Genomic DNA, 22,973 nt, shown 5'->3' with positions numbered 1-22,973 from the left:
AGGGGAAATTAGCCACTGGCTCACTCTTAGCTCCTGTTTTCTGCGATTCAAGTCCTAGGCTCACAGATTATATCCACCAGCACTATTTTTTATGGCTGTTGGGAAGTCCTTGTGGCTATTCCTCAGCCTCAAAGAGACAGAGGAGCCTGAGACTTTAGGAGGCTAGTCCTGGCCAAATAGGAGGGCTGGGCACTCATGGAGAAGTCATGAGAAGGTCAGCCCCTGGAAGTGGACTGCAGAGACCAACAGGGAGTCAGTGAGCCTGGACAATTGTTTATTGCTGCTATGACTAAGGACTTGTAAGAGGGTGGGTGTGAGAGAGGCAGGAAGGCTGTGAGGAGCTGAGAAGTTGCATGGACTACTTCTAAAGTACTTAGAAATACTCAGCACACTTGGGTGTCTGTACTGCTGTCAAGGATACCGAAGACATTTTCACATACAGAGTTCTTTCCAAAACAAACACTTCTTGCAAACTGTGAGGATACCTTGGAGTCCTCGAGAAGCATTTTAAGAACCTTGTTTCAGAAGCACTTCCTTCAAAACTATCACCTCAGGTGAACACTTGGTGCCAATGAACTTAAACTCACAAATGCAAATGTCACACCAAAATAGATTAGCTATAAAGTAGTCTTCCAGACGAAAGAGCATATTGGATACAAGTAGATGTCTCTTTTTAGATTATGATAAGCATGAAAATAAACTTCTTACAGATGGATCGACCCTCAGCATAAATTCATGCATTCCTAGGAGTCCAACTTTTCTGGAAAAATCCTGGAATAATGGTTAAGAACTTGTTTTTCAGAGACAGGCAAAGCAAAGTTGAAATCCTGGCTTGGTTTTCCACCTTTCATAACCTTGAGTAAGATGCTTAACCTCATAAAGGCTAAATTTCCTCATCTGTAAAATAGGGATAGTAATAACCCTTGCCTCATAGAATTTTAGGGAGGGTTAATTAAAAGAATGCACACGAAGGACTCTGCAGTGCATAGAAAGAGTTCAGCCAGCATGAGGCGTTGATATTCACACCCTGGATGAGAGAACCGGCTGATTTGTTTGGGCGAGTAGGTGAAACTGTGTCAGAAAGGGGAAATGAGCTAAAGCAGCACCATGTGACTGAGGATATATCTTTAGAGGTTGGGTGAATGTTCGGAGAAGAGAAATGTGATATGATAACAGAGAAGGAATGCTGGCAAAATGAAAGACAATTTTTGTGTGTTTCCTAACGTGCCCCTCTTCTCCGCAGACTGACGTAACTGTATAACAAACTGACTAGCTCTCCAGGCTAGTGGGGCGTACTAGTGTCTGTGCACCAGCACACGTCACCTTCAGGAGGGCCTCTGTGTTCCCTGTGGACAGAGTCCTGGGAGATGGAGAATGTATACAGGAGGGCCTCTGTGTTCCCTGTGGACAGAGAGTCATGGGAGATGGAGAATGTATTGAGATTCTTGCCTGGGGCATGTTAACTCTGCTGTTCTCCCCAGGAAGGAGACAGGTTGAACAAAATTTTATGTTCACCAAAAGTAACTTGAGTATAGAGAGTCAAGAAATACTACCATAGATCGGAAGTTGGCAAAGTGTGACCCATGGGAAATCTGGCCCACTGCTGGTTTTTTGTGAATAAAGTTTTATTGGGAGATAGCCACACCCACTCATTTCCATATGTTCCATGGCTTTTTCAAGTGGTACTGGATTGAGCAGTTGCAACAAAGACCCCCAAAGACCTCTTTACAGAAAAAGTCTGCCAACTCTCGCGATGAACACAGCCCAAGTGGCCACATCTTAGGTTTTCCTCTTTTTTGCAGTTTACATGGAACCAGTGTACAATTTAAACAGGAATTTTGTGACCAGAATTTGTTTCTGTTATCTTCATAACTGTCCACACATCCTCCAGAATGAAAATCGAGACTCTGTCTAAGACATGGTGAGGCACTGCTAATAAAATGAAGAACTCTAACTGAATCTTTAATTGTTTCAGCTTCTTCTTGGCAGCAGAAATCTTGGTGAGCCTATCAGAGTATCCTTAGCTAAGAAAAGAAGCCAAAAAAAATTTTTTTTTCAGGGATTTTAAACCAGGGCTAAGCAATTGTTAAGGGTATCAAATTTTAAAGAAAGGAAAGACAAGGGAAAAACAGAACAAATTATATGTGGACTGGTGACATTAGAAGGCTGAAAATTAGGTATAATAAAACCATTATCCCCTACAACAAAATACACACTGAATGAGATTTTCATGTAACTACAACATCTGCTGCTGGAGAACTGCATGACCATCTTCTGTGTTTAAACTTTGGCAGTAGCTTGTGTGCACTGACTTTTCGAAACCAGGAGCTTTGGAGATATTCATGAAGCCTCATATTTCTCAAGTGTGCAGTCAAAGATCAATACACATTAATCTATATCATTGCTTCCAATTTTACCTCACAGGGAATATTTGGCAATGTCTGGAGACATTTTAGTTGTCAACTGGGATAGGGGAGGGTGCTACTGATATTTAGTGGATGGAGGCAAGAGATGCTACCAAGTTAGGGTGCCCAGCAAGTCACCTAGGTCCACCCTGCAGCAAATGATCTGGCCTAAAACGTCAGTAGTGCTGAGACAGAGAGACCCTGGTACAGAGGAGGTGAGATAGATCAACGTGAAAATGATTTTCTCATTGAATTCTTGAATTTATTTTTTGTTACCACCATCTACTGTGTGTGGCCAGTGAAACCACTTTTTTCTATTATGATTGGGATAAAAAGTCCCTCTTTTAAATTAAATAAAGTGATTAGTTTAAAAATAGTCAATTTAGGGACCAGCAAGTGGCATAGTGGTTAAGGTGCTGGACACTTCCACATGGGTGACCATGGTTCGAGTTCCAGACCTGGTAGCTTGCTTTCTCACTTTCCCTCTCTCTCTCTCTCTGGTCAAATAAAAATAAAAATAAAAATAAAAATGAATGAATGAATAAATAAATAATTTAAAAATAGTCAATTTAAACAAAATGTTAAAAAAACTGCTAGAGATGGTTAAGTAGATTTGTCATATTCAATATGGAAACAGTTGAATGAATGCATTTAAAAAACAAAACCTGCTGTAGGTGAATGGGATTAGGTGAATGAGATTAGTCTCAAATTGTCATCCTGCTAAACAGTGGTGTTACTTTAGCTAGTCTCTACTTGTTACCATAGTTAGTGAGTCTTCCTGTTTACTTCCTCTAGATGATACTGAGGCATTTAGGATGAGGTTTTAGTCCTCTGGATACGAAGTGACTGTTACTAGTGTGTGTTGGATAGTGTGTGGTGGCTGTTGACAGCAGATTACACGTCACCTTCACGATGTCTCTCAACCTCAAGGCAGCATCTCACGGTGGCTTTCAAAGACCATTTTGTGCTGCTTTTTGCAAGCTGCCCATCTCAGAGGCCGTCACTGGGAAGCACTTCTTGGAGACTTGTCAACAATCCCAAGTGAGAGGCCCAGTGTAATCTGAAAGTACTCAATGAATATTCATGGCATTACTTTGCAAATTACAGATAAAATACCAGAGAACATGTGAAAGAGCAAATCTGCCTGGCCCACCCCAGGAGCTTGAGATTCAGTAGACCTTGGCTAATCTCTAGGAATCTGCATATTTAACACTTATCTTGAGTGATGATGGGTCACACTCTGAGAATCACTGATGTATGAAGTATGAAGGGATAAGGGAAGGGTCTTAATTGCACCTATCACTCTCAACTTGCATGCTGTCTACTTCTGTACATGGATTTGTAGGCTGCAGTGTGACGCCTAAACTGCCCTTTCATAAACCAGACTTGAATTTCCTGATCCGCTGATGAGCCAACGTGTTTAAATAATTTATTCCACAGTGACTTTCTAGTACTGTTGCTCGCTACTCTACATGATAGTATTTTTGTTATGTTTTTATTATGCTATTGCGCTATTGCCCTTACTACTTTATAAAACAAGAGAAAAACAAAAAAAGGAGAAACAAAGGTTTCCTAAACTTAATGCAGAAAGATCAAAGATGGGAATCATTAGGCAGGCTGAAATTAAGGCCGCTAGCTCGTATTCAACAGCCTTTGGATGGACACCAGGCAAATAGAGATTCAACTGTGAAGAAAATGAGCAATCTAACAAGTTAGAAATGCTCTTCTTGAAAATTAGGTCTGAAAATTGGGGTGTAACTAGGAAATTTAAAATACTTCCTCAGTGAAAATATTTTTTCTTGTAGTGGATATATTTTTTGCAAAGCTTTAGCATATTCCATTTCCGAACACATTCTCAGGGGTTTGAAGAAAAACAAGAGGTTACCGGTAATGGAATGACAGTGAGAAACCTATTTTCCACACCCTTTATTTGAACAAGCAGAGTGACAGTCGCTCACATTCTAATTACAGTCCTCTGGTTGTGGTAAAAATTTCAGGCAGCCAGTGGTCTCATCTGTTATTCAGACATGAGCAGGATGTTAATAAGACTCCTCCTGCCAACCAGAGTACAGAGAACGTTCATTTTCATAGCTGAAGCTTTACCCTGAAAAGGATTTTGTTTTTGAACTCTTGCCAATAGCCCCTGTAACCTGTCTTCTTGCAGTTACTTCATCTAGTGGTTAATGAGACCATAATCTGGTGGGAAAAAAAATTAGGACTGGAGAAAAACGTAGATGACACTTATTTGGCTGTAATCTTAAAATCTTGGTTAAATATCTCTACATCTTTCATCTTTAAAACAATTTAATTAAACCTTCTATTTTGAGATAATTACAGAGTCACATTTGCTTGTAAGAAATATTCCACAAAGATCCTATATCCTTTATCTAGTAATGAAGTCTTTGAAATGACGGTGTTATGATCATCGATAAGATAATGACATGAGCACAGTCCAGGTACAGAACAATCCCATTACCATGAGGGTCCCTTAAGTTAACCTTCCCTAGCCACCTCAGAGACTCTTAACCTCTTAATCCACTAATCTGTTTCCCATTTATATACTTTTGTCCTGTCAAGAATGTTATGTAAATGCTATTGTGTGGTATGCAATTTTTTTGTGTTTTGTGTTTTGGTTTGGGTTTTGTTTTTCCTCCACTCAGCATCATTCCTTGGATATTCAAGGTGACTCATATAGCAATAGTTTATTTTTTATTGCCAAATAATATTCCACAGTATAGATATACCACAATTTCTTAATGATTCACCCACAGGAAGACATATGAGTTGTTTTTAGGTTTGGCTATTAAGAATAAAGCCATTATGAGCGTTCGTATATAGATTTGTGTGTGTGTGTGTGTGTGTGTGTGTGTGTAAATAAATTTCCATTTCTGTGGGATAATTCCCTAAGAGTTCTTTTGGGCACACACACTAACAAGAATGAGAGAGAGAGAGAGAAAGAGAGAGAGAGCGAGAGAGAGAGAGAGCAAGCAAGCCAGCCTCTAAGTCTGAGACTCCAACCATGGTTGGCCATGGGGGAGTCCAGTGTCTTAACCACCATGCCACCCACTGGCCCTGGCTATGTCTTATGCAGACTTTGTTTTGTTTCTTCTTACTAGTACAGAGGTTTTTAAGCTTTATAGTGCATAAAATGTATGGTTGACTATACGACATCACGTGTACACAGTGCTTTGACGGTGGTTTAAGGGTCAAGAGGAAAAGCATGGCTCCACGCACCCACACATCAGTCCTTGAATATAGAATTCCCTTTTCATTGTGGGCCACATTTGGGGCTTTTTCCTTAACATAAAATCTTATTTTTTTTAAGGTTATTTTCTACCAAACGGCCTTTAAATGTCACCAGTGGTGTATAAAAGTGCCATTCAGATTGTTGCCATTAGTGAATATTGTCATTAATTCAAACCTTATTAGTGTTTAGGTTTACCAAGAAAACCCTCATTTTATTTTGCTTTTGGACAAAATTATTTTTCATGTGCTCATTAGCTCTTTGTGTTTTCTCTCTTTGGTCTTATTAATATTTTAATATACAGATTTAGTTTATATAAGTTTTCCCCATCAGGGCAGTTCTGGTTGCTAGAGTCAGAGGCTTCTTCGAACTCGCTCAATTAAAAGCTGTAGCACTGTTGACTGGGGTGGGAGCCCGGGATATAGACGCTCTCTAAGAAGACTCGAGGAAGGGCTGGCTCTCCAGATTACGACTGAACAATAACAAAGAAACCAATGTCTTCTCTACTTACAGAAGAAGTGGTCTAGTTCTCTGTAGCAGTTTCCTCTGCTTAACTATGGCGTTCGTGGTTCAATATGGCTATGAACCTCAGTTTACCTACCAGCATTGACCTCTGAACTCAGATCACACCTTTTATAACAACCTTCAAGTCTCTGGGTTGAATTTCCTAAGCAAGAATCTGGTGGATGTTGGGACCAGCAGTTGGCGTAATGGCTATGTTGCTGGACTCCCATGTAGTCAATCACAGTTCAAGTCCTGGATCCAGTGGTTTAAACTCACACTGGGTGTGTGTGCATGCATGCCCAAGATCCCGAGAGGAGAGTGGAGGAGAAGGGATTGTGGCGTGGCCATCCCCCTTGAGGGGGTGATTTCTTGCTTTCTGTCTCTCTCTCTCTTTCTTTCTGGTGAACACCCGTGCCTTATAGCAAAAACTTCTCCAAAATAACCAAGAATCTGGTGGATGCTGATCAGCTAGTTATTAACTACTCACCATCGGGCATGCATAATATCTTGGGACAGGTATGCATAAGGTCATGTGACACACATGAGTTGTCTCATTCTAGAACTGGCAATGAGATCTTCAGCGTAGAGCAAGCCCACACTTTCCACATTTAATTCGATTTGCAATTAGAGCATGTGCCATGGATGTCTATGTTATCTGTACTGATTTGGAATTTGTATCTCTGGGATGTTTTCTGAAACGTGCTCCATGATTTTGTTACCAAAATATGAAGAAATTTACTTTCAAATACTTATATTTGGTAATTGTTTGAATGACAAAATATGCCTAATGTGGAAACAAATCTTACATGTGTGTGTTTTAATTTTATTTCTGCAAAGCAACCTCACACTTCCGGCTTGTGAATATTTTACAGGTGAAAACGTTAAAAAGAAAACATTTAACTGCAAATGTCAGTAAGAGCCAAGCTGGTGGAGATGCTGAGTGCAGTCTTTGTATTTCCTTCCAGATTTATCAGCGCTGTTGGTTAGTATTCAAGAAAGCTTCAAGCAAAGGTCCAAAAAGACTGGAAAAATTTTCCGATGAACGCGCTGCATATTTCCGGTGTTACCATAAGGTAAGGCTCAATTGCTGTAGGTTTCTAGAAATCAGCTCACAAGGCGAGCCCTTGAATTCATTCCATTTGAAACCTTGTTTAGGTTATTTAACAAAGGCACAGACCATACTCTTTTTTTAAAGAATTGTTTATTTATTTAATTTCACTTGTTATTATTATTGTTTAACTTGACCAAAGAAAGAAAGAGAGGAAAGGAAAGTGACAAAGCAAGCCTCCATGTCTGGGACTCAAACCACAGGCCACCATGTGGGAGTCCAGTACCTAACCACTATGCCACCTGCTGGCTCCATATAATACTTTTGCTGAGGACAGAACTTCTCTAGAGTAACGTCTATGTACTAAGTGTTTAAAATAATTGTGTAAGGTAAAGCCACTCTTCAGGTGTTCTACTGTGTTCTGTTGTTCAAGTATAGAACTTAACTGTGTTGCTCTCTATGTAAAATTTCCATTCTCATAGTAGATTCTGCTTTTCCCAGCCTGGAACTCCCTTCCAGGTAAGGACTGGATCACTTGTGTCTAGAACAGTGCCTGATGTAGAGAACATGCAGGTTCAGTGCTTAGGCAATGTGGGGAGAAGAGGGAGAGGAAGGACCAGAAAACAGGTGGCTGGTTAAAGTTCCACTCATTTGTTGACTTCTTTTTTATTTTTTTGGAGAGGTTTTTGCTATAGGGTGCATGCGCTCACCAGACAGACAAAGAGAGACAGAGAGACAGAAAGCAAGAAATCACCCTCCAGGGGGGATGGCCACACCGCAATCCCTTCTCCTCCGTTCTCCTCTTGGGATCTTGGGCATGCACACACATGCACCTGGTGTGAGTTTTAAGCCACTGGGTCCGGGACGCGAACTGCGGTCGACTACGTGGAAGTCCAGTGACATAGCCATTACGATAACTGCTAGTCCCTCATTTGTTGATTTCTTTAGGTTTCATGATTAAATTTAATTCAGACTTACAGCTTCTTAGTTGTAGTGAATCTTCCTCATCGAAAGTAGTAATTATGGGACCAGCAGATGGAGTAATGGTTACGTTGTTGGATTCCCAAAAGACCGACTGCGGTTTCAGTCCTGGATCCAGTGGCTTTTAAATCACACCTGGGACGTGGGTGTGGCTTGAAACTCACACTGGGTACGTGTGTGTGCTCATGCATGCTGAAAATCCCAAGAGGAGAGTGGAAGAAAGGGGATTGTAGTATGGCCATCCCCCATGGGGTGCGATTTCTTGTTTTCTGTCTCTGTGTCTCTGTCTCTCCGGTGAGCACATATGCCCTATAGCCAAAAATCTCTCTTTCTAGAAAAAAAAGTAATTATATGTTAAAATACCGTTTGGATCCATGAATTAGGTAAGTCTCCCCCTCTATGTGGCACTACTTCTCAGGTCTTTGTTAATGCACAGGCTGGAAGTTTCTCTTTGCATGAAAATGTGTAAGAAAACTCCTTGGAGGTGAGCACTCCTCCAAGGCGCTGCTTATTTCCATATTGAGAAAATACTATTCTTTTGTCCATGGAGGAACTATGCTTAATTTTATGATAGAGCATTTCTAATTTTGTTTTTCCATCTTGAAAATGTTTAATCCTTATTTGATGAGAATTCAGTGGGTCTGAGCCTCTTTGCCATTTGAAATTTTATGAAGCCAGTGGACCCACTAGCATAGAAGCCTGGCCAGGTTGGGAACGTGAGCCATCTTTCCTTCCGTGCGAATTCTTCCAAAGTAGCGGCTTTATGACATCTTATCAAGGGCTTGTATTGTCACGTTGGCTTATACCATGATGAAAAGCAGTAAGGAAGCCATGTTCATTCTTAATTTAGAGAAACAGAGAATGTGCTGTGTTTCATAGGCACATGTGTCCACACAGATGGGGAGAGAATATTAAATAAGGCTCTGAAACAAGTGGCGCAGGGAGTCAAGGTAAGCATCTTCAGTGTGTGGTCTTTCCCCGTTGCCCTATGAAGCAATCCCACTTGGAAGGCTAGCCCTGCTCCTTTCCACTCTGTAGGAAGATCTTTATAAGTCTAGATTTCTTCTACCATTTATCTTCCAAAGGCCAGATATTTCCACATTCAAATAAGGTTTTCTGACCCTCGAGAAGAAATTGTTGAATTGCAGATCTATTACTTAGGGGCAGTGATCCATGAAGCCAGTGATACTGTAACTTTGAGCTTGGGCCAAGCTCTTCATCTCTATAACACTCCAGGCTACTGGGGTGGGTCATTATTTCCCACCAGATGTGCTAAGTCCCAGTTACCCCAAGTGTATCCAGTGTCTTGCCTCAAAGCAAGATGGCAACAGTGCTGTAGGAGTGACTTACCTTACCTTGAAAAAGAGCTCCAAGTGCCCGAAAAGGTGTTTGCTTTATCTACTGGACAAAGACAAAGCTTAGGGGGCCAGAAATGGAAGTTAAATATCATTTTATTTTTTGTTTTTTAATTATTATTTTTAAATAGTATTTTCTTTTTTCTGAATTATTTATTTAATTTTATTATTATTATTATTACTATTTTAATTTCACCAGAGAGAGACAGAGAGAGAGAGAGACAGAGAGAGAGAGAGAGAAAACCACTAGGTCTAGGACTCAAACAGTGATTGGTCATGTGAGAGTCCAGTGCCTCAACCACCACACCACCTGCTGGCCCCTAGCTCAATTTTTACAAAGTTTGTTTATTTATTTTATGAGCAAGAGAGAGAGAGAGAGAGAGACAGAGAGAGAGAGAGAGAGAGAGAGAAGTCCCTTGCCAGGATCTTGATGCTACAGTCTACTCCCAGTTTCAGCTGGCCCCGGATCATGGACAAACACATTGACAAACCTCAGGGAGGTCTCCAGATGTGAACCCAGAACTTTTCCACATGGATCCTTGTCACAGAGAATTGCATTTTACCGCTGCACCACCATGCAGCCCCGACATCACTGTTCTTTGTAGAATCTTGGCGAGTGGTTGACTTTACAGCTCACCCTCAGACCTGTGTACCCCCAGTCACTGTGTGTACATCCTCTCTTGTCTTGGCAGAGTTCCAGATATCTCTGGAAACATCTGACTTTTCATAATTCTCCATACCTACCTTTCTGAATGTAGAAAATGAAGTAAGCCGTTTTTCTGACAGACCTATATGTACCTAAAAGAGGGAATAGGATGGGCTAGGCACCTGGCATGGGAACTCCTCAAGTCCAGCCCGTGGTGGGGGCCCCAGGTTCAAGAGCGGTGGCACTCTGAACCCTTCTCTCACCCTCTGCTGCTGCCCCAGGGGTCCAAGACAGTGCCTACTTCCTGGCTCCTAGAGTCCACTCAAAGCACACATCACATCATGAGAACTGTCTGCAGAACCATCAGCCAAGCTCTTAGGCTGGCCTACCTGATCATATGACTTGATTTCCTGTCTCTTGTTCAACCTCTCTTAGTTTCTTAAGTCCCACTTGTTCAGTTCCTGGTACCTTGGGTTCCATGCTTTCCTTGAAGATGTCAAACACATTTCTACCTTTGTACCTGCTTTTCCTTTTCCTGGGATGCTCTCCTCCCAGATACCTATGTAGGTTACCCCTTCGCTTTGTTCAGGGTGTTACTAAGATCCCTCCTCTAGGTGAGTCATCCACACCCCCTCCCATCTCCCTTCATTGTTCTCCTCAGCACCTATCAGTGGATACAGGCTTGGTTGTGTCCTGTTGTCTCTTCTTTGCTCTTGAAATAGGGTCTCTAGTACAGGATCTTTTTGTTGTTGTTGTTGTTGTTGGTTTTTTCCTATTTTTAAGTGGAGGCATGGTTCACTATTAGTTAACAGTACCTAACACATAATAGATATTTTTTTAAAGTATTGACTGAAAATCAATGACTATTATCAGTAGAGGCACGAAGAGATGTCTGCCATACTTTTATTTAGCTTAGCAGAAGAGCTCTGTATTTGAGGTATCTTAAATAAGGAAAAGAAATTTTGATTTGGGAGAAATGGAGAGGGCAGTGATGGGGACAGAAAAAGCCAGGATTTGAAAGGTTTAGGAAGACAGACTCAAACCTACGACCAACGTGGCTTGAAAACTCCCTGAATGCGAAACGAATTAAGACTTTTACCTGCCGGCTTTGGAATTCAATATGTAAATCTTTGGGGAACATGGTAAGCCACATTCTCTTTCATCTATAATAATCATTAACCAAAGTTCAAAGCATTAGAATGAGAGAATTATCTACATTAAGCCTTGGAGCTCTCGAGAGTTCCTGTAGCCGATTCATCGTCCTTACTTTTTAGATTTGATACATTTAGTATTAGTCTCTTGGGGACATATAAAAAGCTGAAGTAATTCTGAGATATGCATTTTTATCTAAATGCTGTGTAATTTATGAATCTTGATAATAAAATACTCGGGTTATATGTAGCACACTGTGACCGGGTTTCAGAGTTTACTCTAATATCAATAAAGCAATTTCTAAAAGCAATGAGGAAATGAACATTATGCTTTTTCATCAGTAAAGAAATGGTGTACATATGTAGATATCCCCCCATAAGAAATCTGTAGCATTTATGAGAGCACAGTACTCCTTCCATTTCATTTTTAAAGATATTAAGAAAAAATTGCCAATTTTGCATGAACGAATCTCTTTAGAAGTTTCACCTAAAGAAATTGCGGAATTTTAAAACTTGGTACCTTCCTCACTGAAAATGAAGTTAAAGATGCTCTCATGCAAAATTGGAAAACAAACATCTGAATAATTCATATACAGGATCATTCATTTTTCATTTCTGTACTTCTCCCATAAAGCGCCCCTCAAACCCCCAGAGTTGTCACAGATGGCTATGAATTTGATTAACTGTGATTGCAACAATATTAAGGCTCCAATGACTTTAAATATAGTTCCTGACCTTCTTGTCAAACATGAGTTTCCTGTTTTCACTTAGAAAATAAAGTTGCTCATACTAGCCAGAAGGGCTGAGCTGGTCCATGCAGTTTTACTTCTTCATGAACAATAGCAACTGAGAGAAAGTCTAAGTGGAACAAAGACCGCCTACTGTTTTTGACAATAAGGCAAATGATGGGCCCAGCTACGTGAAACCTGGTTCTGCAGTTGGCCTTGCTGCTAAATATACACGCACGTGCACACACACACACACACACACACACACACACACACACACACACACACACACACACACACACACACACACACACACACACACACACAAGCCCCTGGCAAGTTGCTCACCTCTCGTGAAGGTGACCTTCAAGCCAAACCACTTATTACCTTCACCGTCATCACAGATAATTGAGACTCAGAATCCGGCATGCCTTAGACCTGAAGAGTCCATCAATCCTCCAGCACAGCACTGCCCATATGTGTGCTAGACAGTGTGTCATACAAGAATTTTATCATAACTGGGTTGTGTGGTCAAAGAGATTTGGCAACTACATTTACATCCCCATAGTTGAGATTCATAATCTGCCAGAGATTGTCACAGGTTCTGAGAAGTTCTACGGTGAAGAGATAAGAGAGACTTTGAGTCAGCAGTTCCCAAACTGATTAGAACATGCACTTGGTCAGCCTGATTATTAAGTATGTGTCCTGTGAGACAAAGGCATTTAACTCCAAAGAGCACAGCCTGGGGTTCCTCTTTTTGGTTACCTTATTTAGTAAATGTTCGCTTGGCTCATGGTGACTTCAACAGTGAACAACCAGGGCTGGCCCTTTCTGCCTCACTGAAATCATAGGGTTAACCTGCATATCAAATGAGTTTATGTTTGTGAATGTCTTCGGAAAATGGTTGACCCTCTAACTGCAGAGATATTTTCCATGATTATTTTTGTTATCCTGTCAAGCCGTTTAGGCTTACTGGTTCTGTCATTCTGCCTTTCCGTAATAACTAGGTTACTCTTCTATCTCTATATGCCAGACCTTGTTTTTAATTTCTGAAAAAATAGGATTCCAGGTTCTGTATGGTGAGCTATTGTCCTAAGAATGACTTCTCTGGAATTTCTGCCAACTTCTCTGTTTTGTGTGTATGTGTATGTGTGTGCATGCATGTACACCTGTCACAGCTTTTTCATTTTTTTCCCTTCTTTAGAATATTTCCTCTTCTAATGTGACTGTCTACAAATATGCTTTTCAAAAGCTTCAAATATGTCATAGCCCTTTCTTTTTTTTTGGTGGGGGAGAGGTTTTTGCTATAGTGCATGTGCACTTACCAAAAGACAGAGAGAGAGAGACAGAAAGCAAGAAGTCACTCTCCAGGGTAGATGGCCATGCTGCAATCCCTTTTTCTCCATTCTCCTCTCGGGATCTTGGGCACGCATGCACACGCACCCAGCGAGAATTTAAGCCACAGGGTCTGGGACTCAAACCATGGTTAACTACATGGGATTCTAGCGACATAGCCATTATGCCAACTTCTGATCCCATTATAGCCCTTTCTTTAAGTACTCAGATACCCACTTTGTAATCATCCTCTCCTTGTGCAAAAAGTGAACCACCAGGTCGTGTTCTGGAAGTTTCTTTCATTTATGCCAAAGAGGAAAAGAGGACTTGACATCTTTACATCTCCATGTATTAAATTATAGCTGGGACCAGCAAATAGCATAATGGTGATGTCAGTGGACTCCCATCTAGTCGATTGTGGTTCGAGTCCTGGACCCAGCAGCTTGAAACTCACACCAGGTGCACATACATATGTGCCCAAAATCCCAAGAGGAGAATGGAGGAGAAGGGACTGTGGTGTGCTCCCCTCCCAGGGGGTGATTTCTCACTTTCTGCCTCTACAGTGAGCACATGTGCCCTATAGCAAGAATATCTCTAAAAAAGAAAAAAAAATAGAACTTATAACTCTAATGCTTTTCCCAAGTGGTAAATGCTTCATTGCTCACATTCTTAAGGTATTACCTTTCCCACAGAGTGAAGGGTGAGGTTAACTGTAAGGCAAAACAAATAAAACCCCACTTTTTCTAAGTTAAGTACCTTGAGTAGTCAAGGGGGTAAGAATACCAAAGCTTCCTGAAGCATGTTTAAAACTAAGCTGGCTACCCAATAGTGGTTCAAGTCCTGGGCCTGGCAGCTGACTTTCTCATTTACGCGCTCTCTCTCTCATGAGCACACATGCCCTGTAGCAAATCTAAAAAAATTATAATGATAAATAAAATTAAAATAAATAATTCTTTAAAAACAAAACAAAACTAAGCTAGCTATCTTTCCTACCCAAGTTTGTTCCTTGTCTCTGTGGCAGCTAGTTTATTCTGTATCTGCGGCAGGTGCTAAGGAGTCAGGCTGATCCACCCTCCGCCAGATCCCTCGATTTCCAATCTGTTACCAGCTTTGAATACGTCTCCTCCTGCATGGAAACCCTTTCTTTCCTTTCCATGTAGCAAACATTTATCAGTCCCTCAAAATCCTTGCTGTGTCTTCTTCCTGTTCCCTCTGAAACCCCTTGACACACCCCGAGTTAGCACCTGCCGGGCCCTGTCCGCATGCTCTGGCTCCACTGGGAGGCGTGCCTTATTTTCATGATGGTGGCAGATTCTGTCTACTCAGTGTGGCTTCCTCCTTGGTTCTCTCTTCCTGGGCAATGGATGTCTGATTTTTACTTGGACACAGGCTACCCAAAGGAAAGCCCCCTGGGTGGTGAGGGGGTGACCATTTGACTAACTCCTGGCTGGGAAGATGCCAGGTCCCTCATCTTTTTCTCCTTTATGCTGGTCAGAAATTGGGTATTAACCACCTGGGCCCACAAAAGTGGAAAGGCTTTGAATTGAGGATGGTACAGCAACAGGTCACGTCCCATAGAAGAAGCCCAGTGGTGGGTGACACTGGAGAAGATCAGCATAACCCTAGGCTACCTACCACTGGTTTCTTCTAAGAGAGAAGAATCAACTTCTGTTTTTATTTAAGCCTCTGTGATTTTGGATTTTTCACATGGGCACAAGATAGAAGGTATGTTTTATTCATCTTTGTATCTGAGGAGCCCAGCATGGTGTCTGGCACAAAGTAGGTGCTTTGGATCTGAAGAATACTTATAATGCCCAGGAAATTATTTTAGGGCACTTAGGCCAGTATTACATTATGGGAATGTTAGGAGAATCTTTGAAAATTGAGAATAAAAAGGGCCATATAAATCACAGGCCAAATTCTCTGTTGTCTGAACTTACACATAGTTTCATCTTGTGGAGAGGACCATCTTCTAAGAATGGAGAGAGCCCCATCACATTTGTACAGAAATTTACATTTAAAGGGACCAGCAGTTGGTGTAATGGCTATGTTGCTGGACTCCCATGTAGTCTACCTCGGTTCGAGTCCCAGACTCGGTGGCTTAAACTCTCACTGAGGACGCATGCGTGCATGCCCAAGATTCCAAGAGGAGAATGGAGGAGAAGAGATTGTAGCATAGCCATCCCCCTGGGGGGTGATTTCTCGCTTTCTGTCTCTCTGTTTCTCTCTGTCTGTCTGGTGAGCACATGCGTCCTATAGCAAAAACCTCTCCCCCTCAGGAAAAAGAAAAGAAATTTATATTTAAAAAAATTTATAAAACATACACAAAGTTAAAAGAAATGGTATTAAAGATCTCATAGTGAAGTAATTATGTTTGTTTCATTCCACCCCTACTGTTGTGGGTTGTATTATAACCCACTCCTCTACCCCTCATTATATGCTCAAATCCTAACCCTTGGTACTTGTGAACGTGAATTTGTTCAGAAATAGTGTCTGTGGGACCAGCAGTTAGCATAATGGCTATGTTGCTGGACTCCCATGTAGTCGACCGCGGTTCACGTCCCGGACCTGGTAGCTTAAAACTGACGCTGGGTGTGTGTGCACACATGCCTAAGATCCCGAGAGGAGAATGGAGGAGAAGGGATTGCGGCATGGCCATCCCCCCGGGGAGTGATTGAGTGATTTCTCGCTTTCTGTCTCTCTGTCTCTTTCTCTCTGTCTGTCTGGTGAGCGCATGCGCCCTGTGACAAAAAATAAAATAAAATAAAAATAAATAAATAAATAAATAACCTCTCCAAAAAAAAAAAAAAAAAGAAAGAAAGAAAGAAATAGAGTCTTTGCAAGGCCAGCAGATGGCTACCGGCATGAGTTTGAAGCTGCTGGGTCCAGTTGACTACCTGGGAGTCCAGTGATGTAACCATTATGGTATCTGCTGGTCCCAAGTGATTGATGTCCTTTTAAGAAGAGACAGACATGCACTGAAAAGCCACCTGAAGACAGGCAGATTGGAGTGGTGAATCCACAAGCCATGGGTGGCAAAGATTGTCAGCAACCACCAGGAGCTAGGATAGAAGCATGGAACAGATTCTCTCTCTCTCTGTCCTCACTTGGGGATTCTCAAATTTACTTCATTATACCTTATAGTGTTCAGCCTATATATCCTGTACATGTTTTATTAACTTTATACTTAATTGTTTAATTTAATTTGTGTTACATTTTAAGTCCTTTGAATCAAGTAATTAATTTTCATCTTTGGCCTACGATCTGATAAGGAACCATCTAGTTCAAGTGATTTTTCTTCCTACTTCAAAATTACTTGACTGATCATTTCACATTATTAGCTGTCCTTGCATTTTGGAAATAACTTCAGATTTTTGAGGGTCTATAACATTTTAATGTGGCACTGGACTATTGTTACCAGCCAAACTAACTCCTGCTGCTGCTTCTCATGGTCAGTGAAACAAGAAGCAGAAGCTGAATGAAGAAGAGAGTTATTCTGTGATTGATTATAGGGAGACAGTCAGCAAATACTATCAAACAGTCTATAAGCACAGTCTGTTCTTGGTATTTATAGGTATAAGATCTATACAGGTGCAAATCATTCCTCACTACACTCTATCAGTCAGTTGTTTCTTGCTGAGTAAATATCCTGATTGTTTCAAATACCCATTCCTGGTTTCTCATCTGACCATTCCTCAAATAGATCTCCCAATAACTCAATAACTCAGCACTTGCTCAAGTCATTCTCATTAGAGGCCTTTCTTAATTTCAAAATGGCTTCTATCCTGCTAAACCTTAAACTGGCCTACTTCACTATTCGTTTGTTTGGCTTAGTTATGTTCTTAAGAAACATGCATATGTGTTTAGCAAAGTAAAAAAAAAAAAATACAAAAATATGGGATCAGCAGTTGGCATAATAGCTATGTTCCTGGACTCCCATGTAATTGACCACAGTTCTAGTCCTGGACCTGGTGGCTTAAACTCATGCCTGGTGCATGTGCGTTGAGTGCCCAAGATTCCAAGAGGAGAATGGAGGAGAAGGGATTGTGGCATGGCTATCTCCCCTGGGGAGTGATTTTTTGCTTTTTGACTCTCTCTGTCTCTCTGACTAGTGCACATGCCCTATAGCAAAAACTTCTCCAAAAAATAATACAAAAATTAATTTTACAAAATTCATTGCTTGTGGGGTCCAGCAGTTAGCATAATGGCTATGTTGCTGGATTCCCACATAGTTGACTGCGGTTCGAGTCCCAGACCCAGTGGCTTAAACTCATGCTGGGCATGTGTGCATTCATGCCCAAGATTCTGAGAGGAGAATGGAGGAGAAGGGATTGTGGCATGGCCATCACCCCTGGGGGGTGATTTCTCGCTTTCTATCTCTCTGTCTCTCTCTGTCTGTCTGGCAAGTGCACACGCCCTATAGCAAAAACCTCTCCAAAAAATAATAATAATAATAAAATTAAAAAAATTCATTGCTTGTGGATGATTTTCTTCCCATATGTGTTTCTTACATGAATTCCTTAATAGTATATATCTTTAGGACTTAATCTACCTGACTTTACATTTGTGTGTGTGTATGTGTATTTGTGTGTGTGTGCGCACGCCCAAGTGTAACCACTTGAATATAATGGAAACTCTGTAAATTATGTCAAAGTAAAACGAGTTTTCTCAAGTTGATGAAAAATTTGTCAAATGACTTTGGAGCCTGGGAAAAATCACAGGCTATTATTAGCTAAGGAAGTCACTGCTCAAGAAGTTGTGTTGACAAAGGATGAAAATCCACTTACCTCATTTAAAGTTTTTTGGTAAGTTTCTTCCTTTATTTTTTATTTTACCTGTGCCAGAAGGTACATGTGTACATGAAAGAGAGAGAGAGAGAACCCCTCAGTGAGGCTTGGACATACCATAGGTAGTTTTTTCCCTCTCAGATCCTTGGCATGTACCTGGAATGTTTTCCAAGCTGCTGAGGTCAGGATTGGAATGAGGTCAGCCCCAGGGAGTCGGCTCCCTACTCACAGGACTTAGCTTGCACCATGGGGCCAGTCCAGGTTTCTTCCTCAGTTGCCTCTTCATACTTCTTATGCTTTAAATGATAAAAATCAGGTTTCTCATAGCAAATGTAAGCAGTTCTAAAATGTACAGTAAACTGAAAGAAGAGAATCTGATCCGAATCCTAGTTCCTGTACTCTAATAAACTACTCGTAGGTTAATGTACACTTTTCAGACACTCTCCCCTTTCTCCCCAATTGGAACATGTTCTCACACACAGATAGATGATGGCTTTAGAGCCAAAATGGAGTAACTTATATATTACACATATTATATTAAATAAATTATTAATCACTAAATTGATGTTTAAATCAAAGTTTTTTCAAAATGTAATACTTGGTGAGTGTGTAGTTCTTAAGGGGCATTCCTTTCACATTCAAAATATTCTGGTTTGCGAGATAAATTATATGGTCATACTAATTATTCTAGTTTTCTTTTCCCCATGTTTAGACTGAGTCTAAGTCAGTAACTAATGCTATACTTCATTCATCTAATGAATCTAGCATACTCCTTTTTTTGTTTGTTTGTTTTAAGAGGTTTTTGCCTTAGGACACGTGTGTTTGCCAGTGACAGAGACAATGAAAGGAAAAGTGAGAAATCAACCCCCACGGGGATGGCCGTACCTCAGTCCCTTCTCCATTGTCCAGCCAGGATCTTGGGCACACATACTCACATGCCCAGTGTCTAGCATGCTTCCTAATATCAATATACCATAATCTGTTTAAACATACCAAACTGATGGGCAAAGAGGTTTTCAACTATTTGCTAATATAAATTCTATCACAGTAAAGAAATTGTCAATCTGCCCTCATGACTTCATACTTTTGGAATGAAAGAGTTTTAAAAGTGTGATTATGAGATTATTTCCGGAAACTTAAAAAAAAAAATTTGGTAGGTACTTTGAGATTATCTCCAGAAAGGTTATTCAAAATGACATATCCTCTGACAGTTTGTGACGGTGTCCCTCACACCCAATTTCCAATTCCACTCTGTCTATAAATTTCAGGTGCAAACTTTCACTTTAAGCACTTTTTTTTTTTAAAGGAAGATAGAATTAGCAAATGAATTATTTCAGTTATTTCACATGGGCAAATAAAGACCCACTCTTGAGGGAGACGGTCCAAGTTTATAACTCAGACAGGCGCTAGCCCGATCTATTTTAAGTGACTGAGGGCTTGTAGATATTTTTGGAAAGAATGTGGGGTTGGGTCATAGCTGTCTAGACTGGTTCTTCTGTGCCACTGCTTTGTCTTTTCGCGTGTCAATACTATGCTGTCTTCATTACCATAATTTTTATAAATCCTGATAGCTAAGGAAAAATAAAAAGTCACGGCATATAGAATGTTTACTTCGATCACTGTTTTAAGGTCCTAACTGGAGATTCATGGACAAGTCTTTTGCTCACAAGCTTATGCTAGAGTGGAACATGTCTTTTGTCTGCTTGTTCTTGCTTATTGGCACATTATGTGTTTAAATCATTGGTGTTTTGTGGGGTTTTTTTTTACATTTATTTATCAATTTATTTGTTGTAACTTTCATACTGTTGGGTCTGGGACTTGAACTGTGGCTGACCGTGTGGGAATCCAGCACCTTAACTGTCATACCACCTGCTGGTCCCCATTGGTGCATTTTTTTTTTTTGGAGAGGTTTTTCACTATAGGGCGTGTGCGCTCACCAGACAGACAGAGAGAGACAGAGAGACAGAAAGCGAGAAATCACCCCCCAGGGGGGATGGTCACGCAGCAATCCCTTCTCCTCCATTCTCCTCTCGGGATCTTGGGCACGCACACACACGCGCCTGGCGTGAGTTTTAAGCCACCAGGTCCGGGATGCGAACTGTGGTCGACTACGTGGGAGTCCAGCGACATAGCCATTACACTAACTGCTGGTTCCCCCCATTGGTGTATTTTGAAGAAAGACATGAAAGAGCTAAAAGTTTAAAACACCTTATTTATCCAGAATCATTTGAATACTTTTAAGGGATATGTTTGTTATGATTTTTATGTGTGTGTGTGTGGGGGGGTGTTGTCATAACATGCATTAGCTGGAGAGAGACAGAGAGAGAGAGAGACAGAGAGAGAGAGAGAGAGAGAGTGATAAATACCCAGTCTGGGTGTCCACCCCACAGTCCCTTCTTCTTCATTCTTTTCTTGGATTTTAGGCATGTACACACACACATACCTGGCATGATTTGCAAGCCACGAGGTCCAGGACTTGAACCACGATCTGCTATGTGAAAGTCCACCTTAACCACCATACCACCTGCTGGCTCTCTTAAAAGTATTTTAGAGTACTCTGAGTTTTAAGCATGAAAATTATGTAACACTGATGATAGTAATTTAATTGGTTATGTATTAATACTTCAGAAAACATTGTGCACCCAGAAATAAATTGCTTGTATATTTTTTTTCCCTCAAAGACAACCTATAGAATTAAAGGGTCTTGGCAAGGCTGTGGTGGCACAGTGCCAGCTGCAATGATCTGCCGTGCTGGAAGCCACATGGACGATTGGGGTTCAGTTCCGAGTTGATCTGTACTTGTGGGGCATACGTGTGTGTGCTGGAAGGCTAAAGAGTGGGGGTCACTGTGGGACACTGCAGAGGCCACCTCTCTCTCATGAATAAGACACTTACAGGGGCTTATGCCTCTTCATTTTCAGTAGGATAATGGCTTTAATTTTTTTTTTTTAAAGCACGAAGTAATTTGAAGCTTTTGCAGAGCTTTGCAATTTGCATATACAAAGTGAATTGCTCACTTAATTCATTCATTCCCACAAGGGAAAAAATAATTAGAATACAGCCTACAAAGGCAAGGCGGAAAATTGCCTTTTAGGTAGCGGTCTCGTTTTCACTCAGTAAACATAAATATATCATCATCTGTAAATTACCATCAGCAAAAGAAGGGAAAAATTGGAAATCAAATCCTTGTTTTCCTAAATGGCTTTCGACTTCTGCGGCACTCCAGAAAGACGCTTAACATTCCCACACAAGGCCGACTAATTGCGTAATTCTGAAAGGAATATACCCATTCCTCAAGGGAATGTGCTTTTCAAAATCCGATTGTATTAATCTTCCCTTGAAACCCTAGAAGAAATATCAACAGTTTTTCCATCTAGTTAGGAAATAATCCATTTGGAAAATTGAATTGTGTAATTTGCCGTTGTTTTCTAAGTTTAATGCAAACCTAGATCAGTACCAAATTGAACTTTTAAAGTATGACCACTTTGTTAATCACTGGCTGTTAAACATTTATTTCCATGAGTACTATCATTTATGATGAATAAGACATCTGGAATATGGCTTTCAACAGACAAAATAATCCGGCAGTCCGTTTTGGGGAATTCCTAATTGGACGGCAAACCTAAAGATTTATCAGAAGCAATAACTCTCAGGAGAATGTCGAGCATTTCTTTGCTTTGATGAAATACTACGTCGTGTATTTGATACTCAGAAAACTGGAAACCAGGAACCTGTTAGTAGTTAAACATCTCTACGTCTCTCCCTGCCCCTGTATTGTTCTCCACCCTAACCTAAGGGACAGTCACTTTTGGTTCCTTTGTGTGCTGACTCTCCAGAACTCACCTGTCCTCAGATCTTGCTCCCATTGACTCCTGGTAAAACCCGATGCTGCTCAACTGCAGGGGGCGCCATTCTCAGAGCACCCAGTTGAATGGCACTTCTTGTAGCTGCCGGGCAGTGGCTTTGCTCACCATCTGCTTTCACTGTATTTACCTGGGCTCTGGTGCTGTTGTGGTAACGGGATCTGTCCTGTGTGGTGTAGGATGTTCAAGCAGCATCCTTGGGCTCTACCTGCTAGATGCCAATAGCATTCTCTCAGGTGTTTGTTTCGTTTTGTTTTTCTTTTTGAATTTATTATTATTATTTAAAATTGCCAGGGGGCATAATGCTCGCCAGAGAGAGAAAGAGAGAGAGAGAGGAAAGTGAGAAAGCACACTCCCTGGTGGAATGACCACTTCACAGTCCCTTTTCTTCCATTCTCCTTCTAGGGTTTTGGGTATGCACACACGCCCTGTGTGTTTCTCACGCCACCAGATCCAGGACTTAAACCATACATTTGGTCATGTGGGAGCCAGCCAGCCCTGCCACCACACCACCGGCTGGCCTGCACCCTTTCAGCTTTGACATTCAAAAAATGTTTTCAAATTTTGCTAAATGATTTAGAGCAAAATCTCTAGACTGAGAACCACTGGCTACTGAATAACCTTTCTGGTGCATGGATATGACCATTCCTACACATCTGCTTGAGCCTCTTTTTTTTTTTTTTGGAGAGGTTTTCGCTATAGGGCGCGTGCGCTCGCCAACCAGACAGAGAGAGACATAGAGACAGAAAGCGAGAAATCACCCCCCAGGGGGGATGGTCATGCCGCAATCCCTTCTCTTCCATTCTCCTCTCGGGATCTTGGGCACACATGTACACGTGCCTGATGTGAGTTTTAAGTCACTGGGTCTGGGACGTGAACCGTGGTCGACTACATGGGAGTCCAGCGACATAGCCATTAAGCTAACT

The 22,973-nt window shown here is 41.2% G+C and overlaps 1 protein-coding gene across 1 annotated transcript in view; it reads left to right on the top strand.

Annotated features, from left to right (window-relative positions):
* The window catches only part of DOK5 (docking protein 5), a 169,300-nt gene that overhangs the window by 68,706 nt on the left and 77,621 nt on the right, over positions 1 to 22,973 (top strand). The window contains exon 2 of the mRNA XM_006141894.2: positions 7,119 to 7,226. Within this exon, the coding sequence (XP_006141956.1) occupies positions 7,119 to 7,226 (108 nt within the window). The remainder of the gene's footprint in view (positions 1 to 7,118; positions 7,227 to 22,973) is intronic.

This window comes from Tupaia chinensis, unplaced genomic scaffold (genome assembly GCF_000334495.1).
Source record: "Tupaia chinensis unplaced genomic scaffold, TupChi_1.0 Scaffold000066_1, whole genome shotgun sequence".
Classification (NCBI taxonomy): domain Eukaryota; kingdom Metazoa; phylum Chordata; class Mammalia; order Scandentia; family Tupaiidae; genus Tupaia; species Tupaia belangeri.
This window is presented reverse-complemented; position numbering and strand designations above follow the sequence as displayed.